The 11849-nt window shown below is 46.8% G+C and overlaps 1 protein-coding gene across 2 annotated transcripts in view; it reads right to left on the reverse strand.

Annotated features, from left to right (window-relative positions):
• Ube2e1 (ubiquitin conjugating enzyme E2 E1) overlaps nucleotides 1-9575 on the reverse strand; it is a 53054-nt gene extending 43479 nt beyond the window's left edge. Inside the window, exons 1-3 of one of the 2 annotated variants that reach the window (XM_028875684.2) lie at nucleotides 9410-9575; nucleotides 8653-8837; nucleotides 4182-4232 (exon numbers count right to left, since the gene is read on the reverse strand). In XM_028875684.2, the coding sequence (XP_028731517.1) occupies nucleotides 4182-4232; nucleotides 8653-8804 (203 nt within the window). In that variant the 5' untranslated portion in view covers nucleotides 8805-8837; nucleotides 9410-9575. Of the gene's footprint in view, nucleotides 1-4181; nucleotides 4233-4512; nucleotides 4545-8652; nucleotides 8838-9409 lie in introns of those variants that run through there. The other variant, XM_037208682.1, reaches the window with a different exon arrangement.
• Nucleotides 9576-11849: the final 2274 nt, after the last annotated feature.

Here is an 11849-nt window from a genome sequence, read left to right on the forward strand (position 1 = left end):
AAGTATAGCTCTTGGTGGAGAAGGTCTTGATGTAACATACTTAAATAAAGTAAAATAAAATAAAAACACTGGTCAAATATAATAAAATTATATGAAGGAAAATTTATTTTTACTACCCTCTCCTTGTGCTTAAAATGCTTAATGATGTCTCAAAATACTTTTACCTAAAATAACATTAACCAAAATTCTGAATTTTAGGTTTCTACTTACACTACAGGCTTACATTATAATACAGATGTTCCCATTAAATAGAACTAAAGTAGGAAAGACTTGGACAAATATGCCTGTTATAATGGGTAAACTTACTGTCCAAAGACATTCATGTTCATAATTTAAGTTACAATTATAATTTAATTGACTACAGCAAAGGATGAGCTGTAAGCTACAAATAGCACCACAAAACGGATCCTAGCAGCCTGAAGTTCATGAGCTATCTAGAACATATGACTTCTCCATCCCAAATAGAGTCAAGCTTTATGGACTTGTTACAAAAACCACAACAGTATTTTTTCCCCTAAAAGAATAGAGCCTATGATAGAGAAAAAGTATAACTAAATGTATGGTAAGTTGCAGAAATATTTCATTCACTAGGTACGTACACATACACACACACACACACACACACACACACACACACACACACACACAGAGAAAAGAGAGGAAGAGAGAGAGATTCATATACACAATACTAAATAGCTAGATGCTTGAAAGTAAGAATTTAATTTACATGATACTACAAAGCAAATTATACTTTTTAAAGTTTCCAGGGCTCGAGATGGCTCAGTAGTTAAGAATCTTGCTGATCTGTATGGGGATCAAATTCCATTTCCAGAACCCAGGATAGGGAGCTCCAAACCATCTCTAATTCCAGCTCCCAGGGATCAGTGCCTTCTTCTGACCTCCACTGGCATCAGCCACATGCACATACACAAACCTATACTCATAAACATGTGTACACATAAATTTTCAAAAAATTAATTTATTCAATACAATACACTAATTATTACCTTTCCTCATACAACATATTTAGCAAATGAAATTCACACAAGTTTTGAAGTTCAGTAACTTTGAATCCAAACTTTTTAGTTGAGTACGAAGACTAGTAAATACAAGCAGCAGTCAGACAGACACACACACACACACACACACACACACACACACACACACACACACACACACCGCCGCCGCCGCAAGTGGACTTTTAGTGTATAAGAGGCAGCTGTCAACTGAGAGGATGCTGTGTGCCACTTGATGTTTTAAGAAAGTAATGTGCCTAAATTTAAAACTGAATGCTGCCTGAAAGAAGTTCTAGAAAGATAAACTATGTCTAGAAAGGGTAAACTCTATCTAAAATTTATAAAATGGAAACCAATCATTTAGCTTATTCAATATGATTTATAATTGATGAAATTACAATTTCACTAAGAACTACTGAATTCTTATGTGGAAGGTAACACCAGAAAAAATTTAATATATCATTTAATTCACACATGTTATTTGGAAGCTAACTTCAAAAAACATCTAAGCTAAACTATCTATTCTGTCTCTAACAATAAAGGCCATCAAGATTTTAAATAATTAACTCTTATAGAGGGGCAGGTGAGATGGCTCAACAGATACCTAGTTCAATCCCTAAGACCCACATGGCAGGACTCCTGTAAGTTCTCCTCTGACACTCATATACATGCTGTGGTACATGTGCATCCTCACACATAGACAAAATGAATGAATGTTACTTTAAAATTGGTTTTAAATCCTATACATAATGTAAAACCAAACTCAGACCAGAGTCCAGGACAGAAACTACAGCACAACGAAAGTGGTAACACAAGAAGGCAATAAAAATAGAAACTCAAATTCGTATCATTTCAAACAGCAGTTCCTTCTCAACCTGTGGGTGGAGACTCCTTTGGGGGGAATCACACGACCCCTCTACAGGGGTTGTGTATCAGATATCCTTTATATCAGCTATTTGCATTGTTACTCATTATAGTAGCAAAATTAGTTATGAAGTAGCAACAAAAATAATTTTATGGTTAGGGGTCACCAGAACATGAGGAACTGTATTAAAAGGTCACAGCATTAGGGAGATTTAGAACCACTGAGTTAAAAGGTCTAGTAGGGAGTATCTCCAGAAATTAAACCATTTGTTATTTGTAAAGGGCAGCATAATATATACTTTATTTTATTTTATTTTTTTTTTGCAAAATAAAGATATCTAGTATGTTCTTGGAAATCACACTCTTCCCAAAATGTTTAAGTGTAGTAAGATTTATCACCCCACCATACAGTATAGATCATCCCCAGCCGCAGGGAATGCTCCAAGGTTTCAGCTTGAAGGGAGTGATATAAGGAATTTACGAAGAGAAAATGTCCTTCATGCTTCAGAAACACAAGCCACTCACCAATGAACCCTGCTACAAGAGCTCAAGTGTACCATCCTGCTTCTAAAAAACAATCTCATGAAAATCTCCAAACTGTTTACAGTTCAAATTTGATAGCACTTATTCATTCACAGGAAAGCCATTTATGTTTTAATAAACGGTGCTAGTTTTGAAGCTCTGATTTATAGTTTGATCAGCTGAAGCTGTCTGAACTCACAGGAGACACACACAGGGGAGACAATACCAACAGTAGTGGCAGCTACAACACAGACCTGCCGTGGGGACCGTCCCTGATTCCATAAACAACCAAGGCAAGCTTCAGGCTTGCCTCTAACAGCTCTTAGTATTTCTCCACTTTCTCAACCACTGAAAAGATTATTAGCTACAAAAGAAATCCTAGAGAATAATTAGGGCTCAGTTAAAGAACACAATTTCGAAGTATCTCCCTGGGAATGTAGCTCAGTTGGTAGAGTGCATGCACAACCCCCCCCCGCCCCCCCCTAGTTTAGCCTGGCACAAAGCCAGCATGGTAGCTCACACCTGTAATGCCAGCACTGAGGAGAAGGTAGACAGGAGGATCAGAAACTTGAGGTCATCCTCAGTTACACATCAAGTTTGAGACAATGTCTTAAAAAAAAAAAAGGTCCTAATACTCAAAATGACTTTCTTACAAATCAGTATAAAATTTCAAAAAGTATCACAAATCTGATCAGCATTAAGAACAAATTCATACAAAACAGAATCACTAGGGTGAGCCGAGAAAGCTCAGTGGGAAGATGCTTACAGCTCAAGCCTGGCAACCTGAGTCTGATCCCTAAAACCTACAAACAAGCAGGAGAGATCAGCTGCACAAAGTTGTCTTTCAGCTTCCCCATGCACACACACATCAAGCAGTCATACATGCAGAGTAATGACCGTCAACAAAACAGCAGCACTCAATTTGGCTTTTAATCCACCAGTCATGGTTTTAAAACGTGAATGTTAAAACAAAATGCTTCACTTAGCTTCCATCCTGAATGCTTGCACATACTCACTGGATATATCTAGTAAGTATTTGCCAGTAACTCCTACCTGTGAATTTAAAGCACCAATGAAATCTTGCCTTCCATTCAAGGCTGAACCAGGTTCTACTAAAGTTTTTACACCTTCATGATTCACTATCAATTTAGACAATCACAACTTCTTTCCACCTTGACTCAAAAGTGCAAAACTGACAATTTTAAACAAAGCCAAGTGGTCACACACCCTTAGGAAGCTGGCTACACAAACACATACATACTCAGTCTGGATTACACAATTATCAACAAAAACATCATCTTCTAAGAGTTTAATTTTATAATTTAAAACAAAATTATTCTATTAAAGTCACAAGTTATTTCCTGAACTGCTTTGCCAAAAGTCCAATACAAAATTACAATGAGTAAGTCTGAGGATCTAGTGTTTGCTTTCACTCCAAGCTCCAGCGACCTGTAATGAGGTGATTCCAGCCGAGCAATTTCTAAAGTCGCCTGTCTAAAGGCTGGCATCACCCACAGCTAGCTTACAAAGGGGCTACCCCTTCACCTTAACTCTGAAGTTTGTTTCCTATGCACCATGCCCCTCCGTGAGTCCCGTCCTTCTCAACAGTCCTGAGCTGGTTGCATACCACACCCACAGCATACCAATACATTTCCTCGGACATTTGACGTTAGCACCAAACAAGCACAGACCATAGAAGAGAAGCAAAATTCAATAACAGAAAACACAAGAGAGAAGTTAGGAGAATTTTAAGAAGACAACAATCCATAGGCAGCTCACCTGCAGTTTGGTGGAGGGTCTAAAGTGATGTCTGCCAGCTCCTTCTGGATCCTGGGAGATCGGGAAACAGAAAGTTAGTCGGAGGCCCCTCCCAGAACTGGTCTGGCAGCCCACCTCACTCCGTACATTGAGGGAGGAGAGGACACCCAGAGGTCCCAGGCTGGGGAGACTTTCCAGTGCAGGGGAGAGCAGCCTGAGGTCTCTCCCACCCTCAACAGCGTCGGGCTTTCAATACTGCCAAACGCACTAGGCAGTTGTCCTGGGTGTTTTCCACTTAAACAATTTAAAATTTTCTTCACTGCAGTTTCCCCCAACCTTCTTGGCACCTCACCCGTGAATGGAGGTCATTATCCTGAGGTGAGCCTGCCCTGGGGACTCCCCGACCTGGGACCCCACAGTTGTCCCCCTCTCTCTGGTCCCCAAACGCTGGGACTCCGCACGCCAGCCCCACCCCCAGAGCAGGCCCATCATGAGCACTCTGGCTGCGACCCTGACCAGCACCCCTCCTGACCGGGTCCCCTCCCAGAGGCCGGGACCCCGCACAGCGACACATGGCCCCGCCCCGCACACCAGCGCCCCCCGCAGGCCGGGACCCCGCACAGCGGCACATGGCCCGGCCCCGCACACCAGCGCCCCCCGCAGGCCGGGACCCCGCACAGCGGCACACGGCCCCGCACACCAGCGCCCCCCGCAGGTCAGTGCTCCTCAGACCCGGACCTGCACCCAGGAGCAGTGACCTCCCGGCAACGCCAACATGGCCGCTGGGGCCCTGGTGACCGCCACCGTCAAGGGTCGAGCGGCCCAGGAAGTGCTGGGTGGAGCTGAGGCCCGGGACCCCCGGCACAGGTGCACCGGCCACCTGCGCCCGCCCGGCCGGCCCCCAACTTCCCCGGCGCCCCGCCCGCCCGTTCGTTCGTTCGTTCGTTCGGCGCCCGCCCGCCCGCAGCCCGCAGCGCCCCCCGCACCTCCTCACCTCACAAAGAGCCCATCCCCCAGCCCTAGGCCGAAGCCACTGACAGTTCACACGAGCCGGCCTTTGTCTTCTGCTTACCTAGGCGCTTAGGGCACCAACTACAACCACCAACTTTGGGGCCTTAAGCTGCTTCTCCTAAGGAAGACTATTTTTTACAACTTCTCCTCCTAACAGGCTGTTACAACTTAAAAAATCCACCAAGCCGGCTCGGTAGTAAAAATAAAGCCAACACACACTCGGCAATCTCAATGACAATGGATGTTTTCCCTTTCCAAAGAAAGTTTTCAGAGAGTAGCAAGAGGCCAGCTACAACGCACTGACATTTTTAGCAGGCACTTCTTCCACGTTAAAAGGAAAAACAAATTGAGTGGTGACTGGGGAAGTTCTTCAAACTTTCCTATCGAAGGGCGCTTCCTGTCCCTACAAATGTGGTCCAGTTAGAACACCCAGTCTCTGCTGACATCTGCTAGTGCCCTCCTAGCACTGCAGTCCCTTTACACTTGCATCTGCCCTTTCGTTCACATCAGGGAGTCACACTGAGGTCTGGAGCATCAGTTTCAGGATTCTTGCACCTATTGGAACTGACCATTTTCAGATCTGTCAGAAGGCAAGCATGTCCTCCTTCAGTTGTAAAAAGACAGTTGCTCCTTTAGTACTCAGGGTGAAATACCGAGTGGGACTAGTGCTTGCCAGCCTACATGATGACCCCAGTTCAATCCCTGGGACCCACACATGGAAGGAGGGCTGACTCCAGCAATCTGGCCTCTGCCTTCCACACATGTGCCTTGATATGCTTGAACACACACACCACACTAATACACACAAAATAAAATTATGATATAATTTCTTAAGAGGGCAATACCAGGCTAAATACCATTTAATCTTAAACACCACCATATGCACCATTTCCAGAGCAAGATTTGCAAGTGATTCAAAGGCCCATTCCACGAGTAAACCTAGCTCTCCACTCTTCACTGGTGCTTTCTTCCACAGTGAACGAAACCCCTTAGTCTGCCGACTCTGGCTGCGTTTTCACATCACCTCCTGGTACACATGCCCCTTCCCATTCCATGGGCAGTACCCACCTTCCAAACCACCGTATTCAAATGTTCGACATCTACCAACCATGCAGAGCAGGCTGTGCATCAAACACAGTCTGTCTCCCTTCCATTCTCTCCTTTTGTCTTTTCATGGTAACCTTAGCTCAGCTTTAACACAAATAGCTACTGTTTCAACAAGGTATCTAGGAATCTAAGCGTGCTGCATTAAGAGATACAAAAAACATGCTAGTTTACAGGCAAAATTATTATTTACTCTTCCCACCTTCTAGGTCTACTTCCAGGGTTTCTTTAGTTTCTTTACTCGCTGTTTCCAAATAAGGTCCCAGGCTGGCGATCTGAATGACAATGGATGTTTCTCTATTTGTGAAGGTTTTCTGGGGGTAGGACTTCCCCAGTCACCATTCAGTGCGCTTTCCCTTTCACTGGGGAAAAAGTGCCAGCTAAAAATGGCAGTGCTCCGTACATTATAGCTGGCCTCTTCCTATCCTCCAAAAACCTTTGGAAGGGGAATATCCATTGTCATTCAGATTGCTGAGCCTGGTCTACATGAAACCCTGACTACAGGATAGCCTGTCTCCAACTCAAGTATGTGTAGCCAAGAATGACTTTGAATTGATCCTCCAGCCTGGCAAAGCCAGATCACAGGCCTTTGCTACCGTGCTTTATGGTGCTGGTGACTGAACCCAGGGCTTCATGCATGCTAGGCCAGTACACTACCATTTGAACTACCAAATAAAGTTTATTTTGTTTTTGCATTTTTTGTTTGGCATTTTGTTTTGGAGACAGAGTCTCCCTATCTATACCCTGACCTCCTGGAACTCTCTATGTTGAACAGGCTGACTCTGAACTCACAAGAGATCCATCTGCCTGCTTCTGGTTTCCAAGGGCTGAGTTGATAAAAGGCCTGTACCACCATGCCCGGAACAAAGTTTTTAACTTCCTCAGCATAAATAGACAGACTGTATCCATGGGGAAATCCAATCGTTTTCACTGACCAAAAAGGAAACTACTTTTTGATGCCTGTCCATTTTCCTCCCAGTATGGTCCCAAGCACACTGAAACACAAAAGCTCCACCGACCTAAGGGGCAGGTCAAAAGTCAAACGAGGATGGAGAGAGAAGGGCCATCCTCTGCAAGAAGGGGAGAGCCTAGGCTCTGGGAGATTTCACATGGGGTTAATCAAAGAGGACCAGTTAAAACCAGAGAGCCTGAGATACAATCAAACCAACCCTTTGAAAATGAGAACAATCTTACCCAGGCATCTCAACACTTCTCTCAAGACCTGAACACTAGCTATTTAAAATGGGCTGAAGTCACTACGTCAGTCCAGTTAGGTCACTAAAACAGCATCCCATGTCTCTTTCAAGAAGGAACTGTCAATCTCTGAGTGCCAGGCTCACTACTCAGCAAAGAGAGCCAGAGCCATGTAGATGTCCCATTTCATGTTAAATTCTTTAAAGAATGATACCCCACCTACCCCACAGTTTCCATTCCTTACTTTGGCCAACTATTCATATTCAATGAAAAGAAATGGAATAATGAAGGGATGTCAGGGGGTTCCCAGGTATCTGCTAGTCCTATTTTAAGGACTACAGGGATCAAAGAATATTACTTAAGGTTAACAGAGGCAAAGTATCCATCCACCTGTCTTTTTACATAAGGACTAACTCTGGGTATAGTGAGTGGCTCCTGTAATCCCAGTGATCAGGAGGCTGAGACAGGAGTTGTGCTGTGAGTTCAAAGCCAGCCTGGGCTATAGAATAAGACCCTGTCTAATAAAACACCACCACCAAAGTCTCCCTGAAAACTATGGAACTGAAGTTCTTAAACAGAAAAAAAAAATCTCCAAAAAGACCTGAAATAATCATTTTACAGTCATTTATTGACTCGTTCATCTGCCCCAAACCAGAAAAGGCTCTTCAAATCCCACCAGAAAAACATCACCTCAATTTCTTAGCCACTAATGGGAGTTGGTTATTCCTTAAGCAAGTTATGGAAAAAAAAAAAAAAAACTCTACTCAGAAAACATGATCCCTGCAACAGGTGAGGAGGAGAGAAGGTCAGAATTCATTGACTGAGTTCCCGGGAAGGTATCCTTAATTATGAAGGATGACAGCCTCCGGGAAGTCACAGATTCGTGATTACTAGGATGAGGACTCTGAAATCACATTCAGAGTCACTCATAAAAGTAATGAGGATTCTTGAAACTTCACAAGAGATGGACGAGGCCAGCCACAACTGCTGCATATGGACAAGGGTATTAACAAAACCAGAACCAGCAGGCAGGAGAGAAAACAGGTGGGACTGCCATGCCCCATTTTCCTGCCTGCCGGAGAGGAGAGCGAGCGAATGAGAACGCCGTCGAAGCCACCGTCCCTGACAGGCAGCACCAGGCACCTGGGAAGCTAGGACGCCTGTGGAGAAAGGAGTGGGGTACCTCTTGGCGCTGGTGGAGAGGAGCTTCGAGTTTTTGCTCATGCTGACTTTACTCTCCTTCTTCTTGGGGGTGCTGGCTTCCTTCTCGGTCTGCTGGTTGGAGGATGAAGATGAAGAGGAGCTGGTGCTGGCCCTCGAATCGTCATCCGACATAGCGAACCCCCCACCCCACCCCGCGAACGGCCCCTGCAGGGGGAGGAAACAAAACAGAAACACAGACCATGCAGGCGCTGCAAAGAGGGAACTCCGCTGTCAGGAGGGCGCGGGCCGGGCCGCCCCCGCCGCCCTGCAGAGGATCGGGGCCCACCGCCGCACCGGCCGAAGGGGCGCGGGGGCCGCGATCGCGCGGGGCGGCCCGGGGAGGGCCGGGAGCCGCCGCCGCCGTCCCCGAGGCCTCCCGGCGTCCGCTCGAGTTTGGCGAGGTCGGGACGAGCCGGGCAGGGAGAGTGGGTGAGGAAGGCGAGCGTGGGCCGCGTGGGCCGCGGGGACACGGCGCCCGGCCAGGCCCGGCCACGCGGGGCTGCGCTCGCAGGCCGGCGCGCACAATGCGCCCCGGGCGGGCGGGTCCCCGCGGGGATCCGGCCGGGCTGACAGTTCGCGCGGTCCCCGCCGCCCCGGCCCGCCGCCCCATCCCCGCCGTCCGGCCCTCGGCGCCCCCGGCCCGGCCCTGCCGCCCGCGGCCCGGCGATGCCGCCCGCCCCCGGCCCCAGGCCCCGCGGCTCGCCCGCCCGCCCGCCCGCCCCGGGGGCCCCCCGCACCTCTCTTTGTGTCTGGCTGCTCCGTGCCGCCGCGGCGGCTGCTGCTGCGGCTGCGGCTGGGCCTGGCCACTCGTGTCTCGCTCTCGCTGGGAGAGAAGCGGAAGTGCAGCAACAGCAACTATTAACCAGGCAATGGCTTCCCCGGCCGCACACGCTCCGCGCCACTCCTCCTCTCCGCCCCGCCCCGCGCCCCTCCCCCGCCGCACCTGGGGGCCGCGGCCCGGGAGCCCCGGGCGACCCCGGCGGCCCGGCCTGGGGGCCCGGAGCCGGGCGGAGCCGAGGGAGCCCGGCGGGATCGGGGGATGACTGCGGCCGGGAGGAGCCCCGGGTGACCGGGGAAGTTCTTCCCAGGAGGGTTTTAGGAAAGGGCTGGGGGTGAGGTGGCCGGTGTGGGGGGAAAGATGGTACTCTCCTGGCCAGGACTTTGACTCCTCCTCAAAAGTGATCGGTTTAAAGAGAAAGAAAAATCAAATAAAATGAATATCCCCTGCCAGGGTTTTCCTTTGGGCTGACACTTGTTTCTCCCTCTGGCAATTTACTTGCTAGGAGCAGAGGTCACGCCTGTGAGAAAAATCCCAGACTAGGTTTCTGTTCAGGACACCAAGCGAGAGCAATTTCCGACATTAGATACACCCCCTTCACTTGAGATAGAAAAGGATGAGGTGGTTTGGTTTGGGGTTTTTTGTTGTTGTTGTTGTTTTGTTTTGTTTTGTTTTTTAATGTAAGCGATTGGAGTTCGTGACAGGTAACTGCGATTTGTAACCGGGCATGGGAATTGTAAGATCACTGGGAATAAGCCGTAAACCTCTGGTTTTGACAGGATTTGGAATTCTTAAATTGCGTTTAAAGTCTGAGTTTTAGAAATTGGAAGTTCTAGAAAGCACCTTACTTTTTACTCCAGCACGATGCTTTCAAACAGTATTTTTAGAATAATCACACAGTAATGTCACTAAATTGTTCTTTTCGGGGCACTGTGCCAAAATTTATTTTTAAAAACATTCCGCCATTAAATTAGGACTTAATTTCTTACCTGTTTGTCATTTACCCTGAAGGTAAAAACAGATCCCTACCATCCAAGTCCAAGGTGCCACAGACACAAGATATCTTGTGTACTGCCCAGACAACCACACTCAGATTTCCATGGTCCACTTTAAATTACCTCATTCAAATTGTCATTGCTTCCCAAGGCAACAGCGGCTTCAGTTACCATAACACATGATATAAAGAAAGCTCAGGGCATATCCAGTACCCAGGAAAGCAGGCTTTCTCACTGTCCAGCTAAACCCCTTCTAGCCTTCTATCTGAAACTCTGGCTCTGTTAAGATTCCTAAAGTAATTGTGCACTTTACCACCCAGTCTTTAAGGAAACCTGTATCTCATGGGGAATGTCTTCAAACTGTGAGTAAATGCACTGGAAAGACTTCTAACGGTCATCACCTGAGTCTCCTGTCAGCAGAAAGAGCTGTTCCTCCACTACCCGAAGCATATCACTCGAAGAAAGCCCCACATGTGCTGGATGTGATGGTAGAGCTTATAAAGGATGATGGCATTGTCAGGTCATGGTGGCTCAGGTGTTTCATTCCAGCTCTGGGGAGGCAGAGGCAAGCCAGCCTCTGGAGTTTAAGACCAGCCTAGTCTATGTAGCAAGTTCCAGGCCAGCCATGGACATATATATTGAGACTCTGTCTCCAAAAAAATCGTAGGAAGCTAGAAATTAGTAAATGAAGACAGCTATGTATTCAGAATATTCTGAGGTAAAGATTACTACTTATTTTAAAACTTTTTAAAATTTTATGTGTGTACATACCAGGCTGGCCTTGAACTCACGAAGATCTTCCTGCCTCTTCCTCCTAAGTCCTAGGATCAAAAGTATGTGCCACCACACCCAGCTTCTAGCTTTCTACTTTTTCTTTTGGCAGTTTTGGAAGTTGAACCCAGAACCTTAGTACAAGTTGGACAAGTTCTCTACACCCCATCTAGATTGACCGATGTACTTAGCTACAAGGCCTGAGGACCTAAACTGACCTCCCTGGCCTCAGTTTCCTCTTGTGTATAGGGTAAGAATACCCACATCATAGTGACTGGTGGGATCAAATGTCTATCTATAACTATTCCGCAAAGTACATGGATAATTCCATCCTGGGCCGGCTTCTAAGAGCTTTAAGACCTAGAATTGATGAGTAGTTTGTAAAAAACAAAAACTCACAGTTAGAAGTTCAAGGCCATTCTCAGCTACGTAGTGAGTTTAAGGCTAGCCTGGGTTACATGAGCCCAGGCCCGTCACAAATAAATGAAGTTTAAAAAGAAAGAAAGGAAGCTTTCAGGAGGAAAGCAGAGCTGAGGAATGAGGAGTTCATTCCCAAAGGGGCCTAGACTACTTTCTAGTTTACATTCATGTTTTTGTTGAAGAAATGAAGGTGAGAAAGCCCTTGGATTTTTT

Source organism: Peromyscus leucopus, chromosome 9 (genome assembly GCF_004664715.2).
Source record: "Peromyscus leucopus breed LL Stock chromosome 9, UCI_PerLeu_2.1, whole genome shotgun sequence".
NCBI lineage: Eukaryota > Metazoa > Chordata > Mammalia > Rodentia > Cricetidae > Peromyscus > Peromyscus leucopus.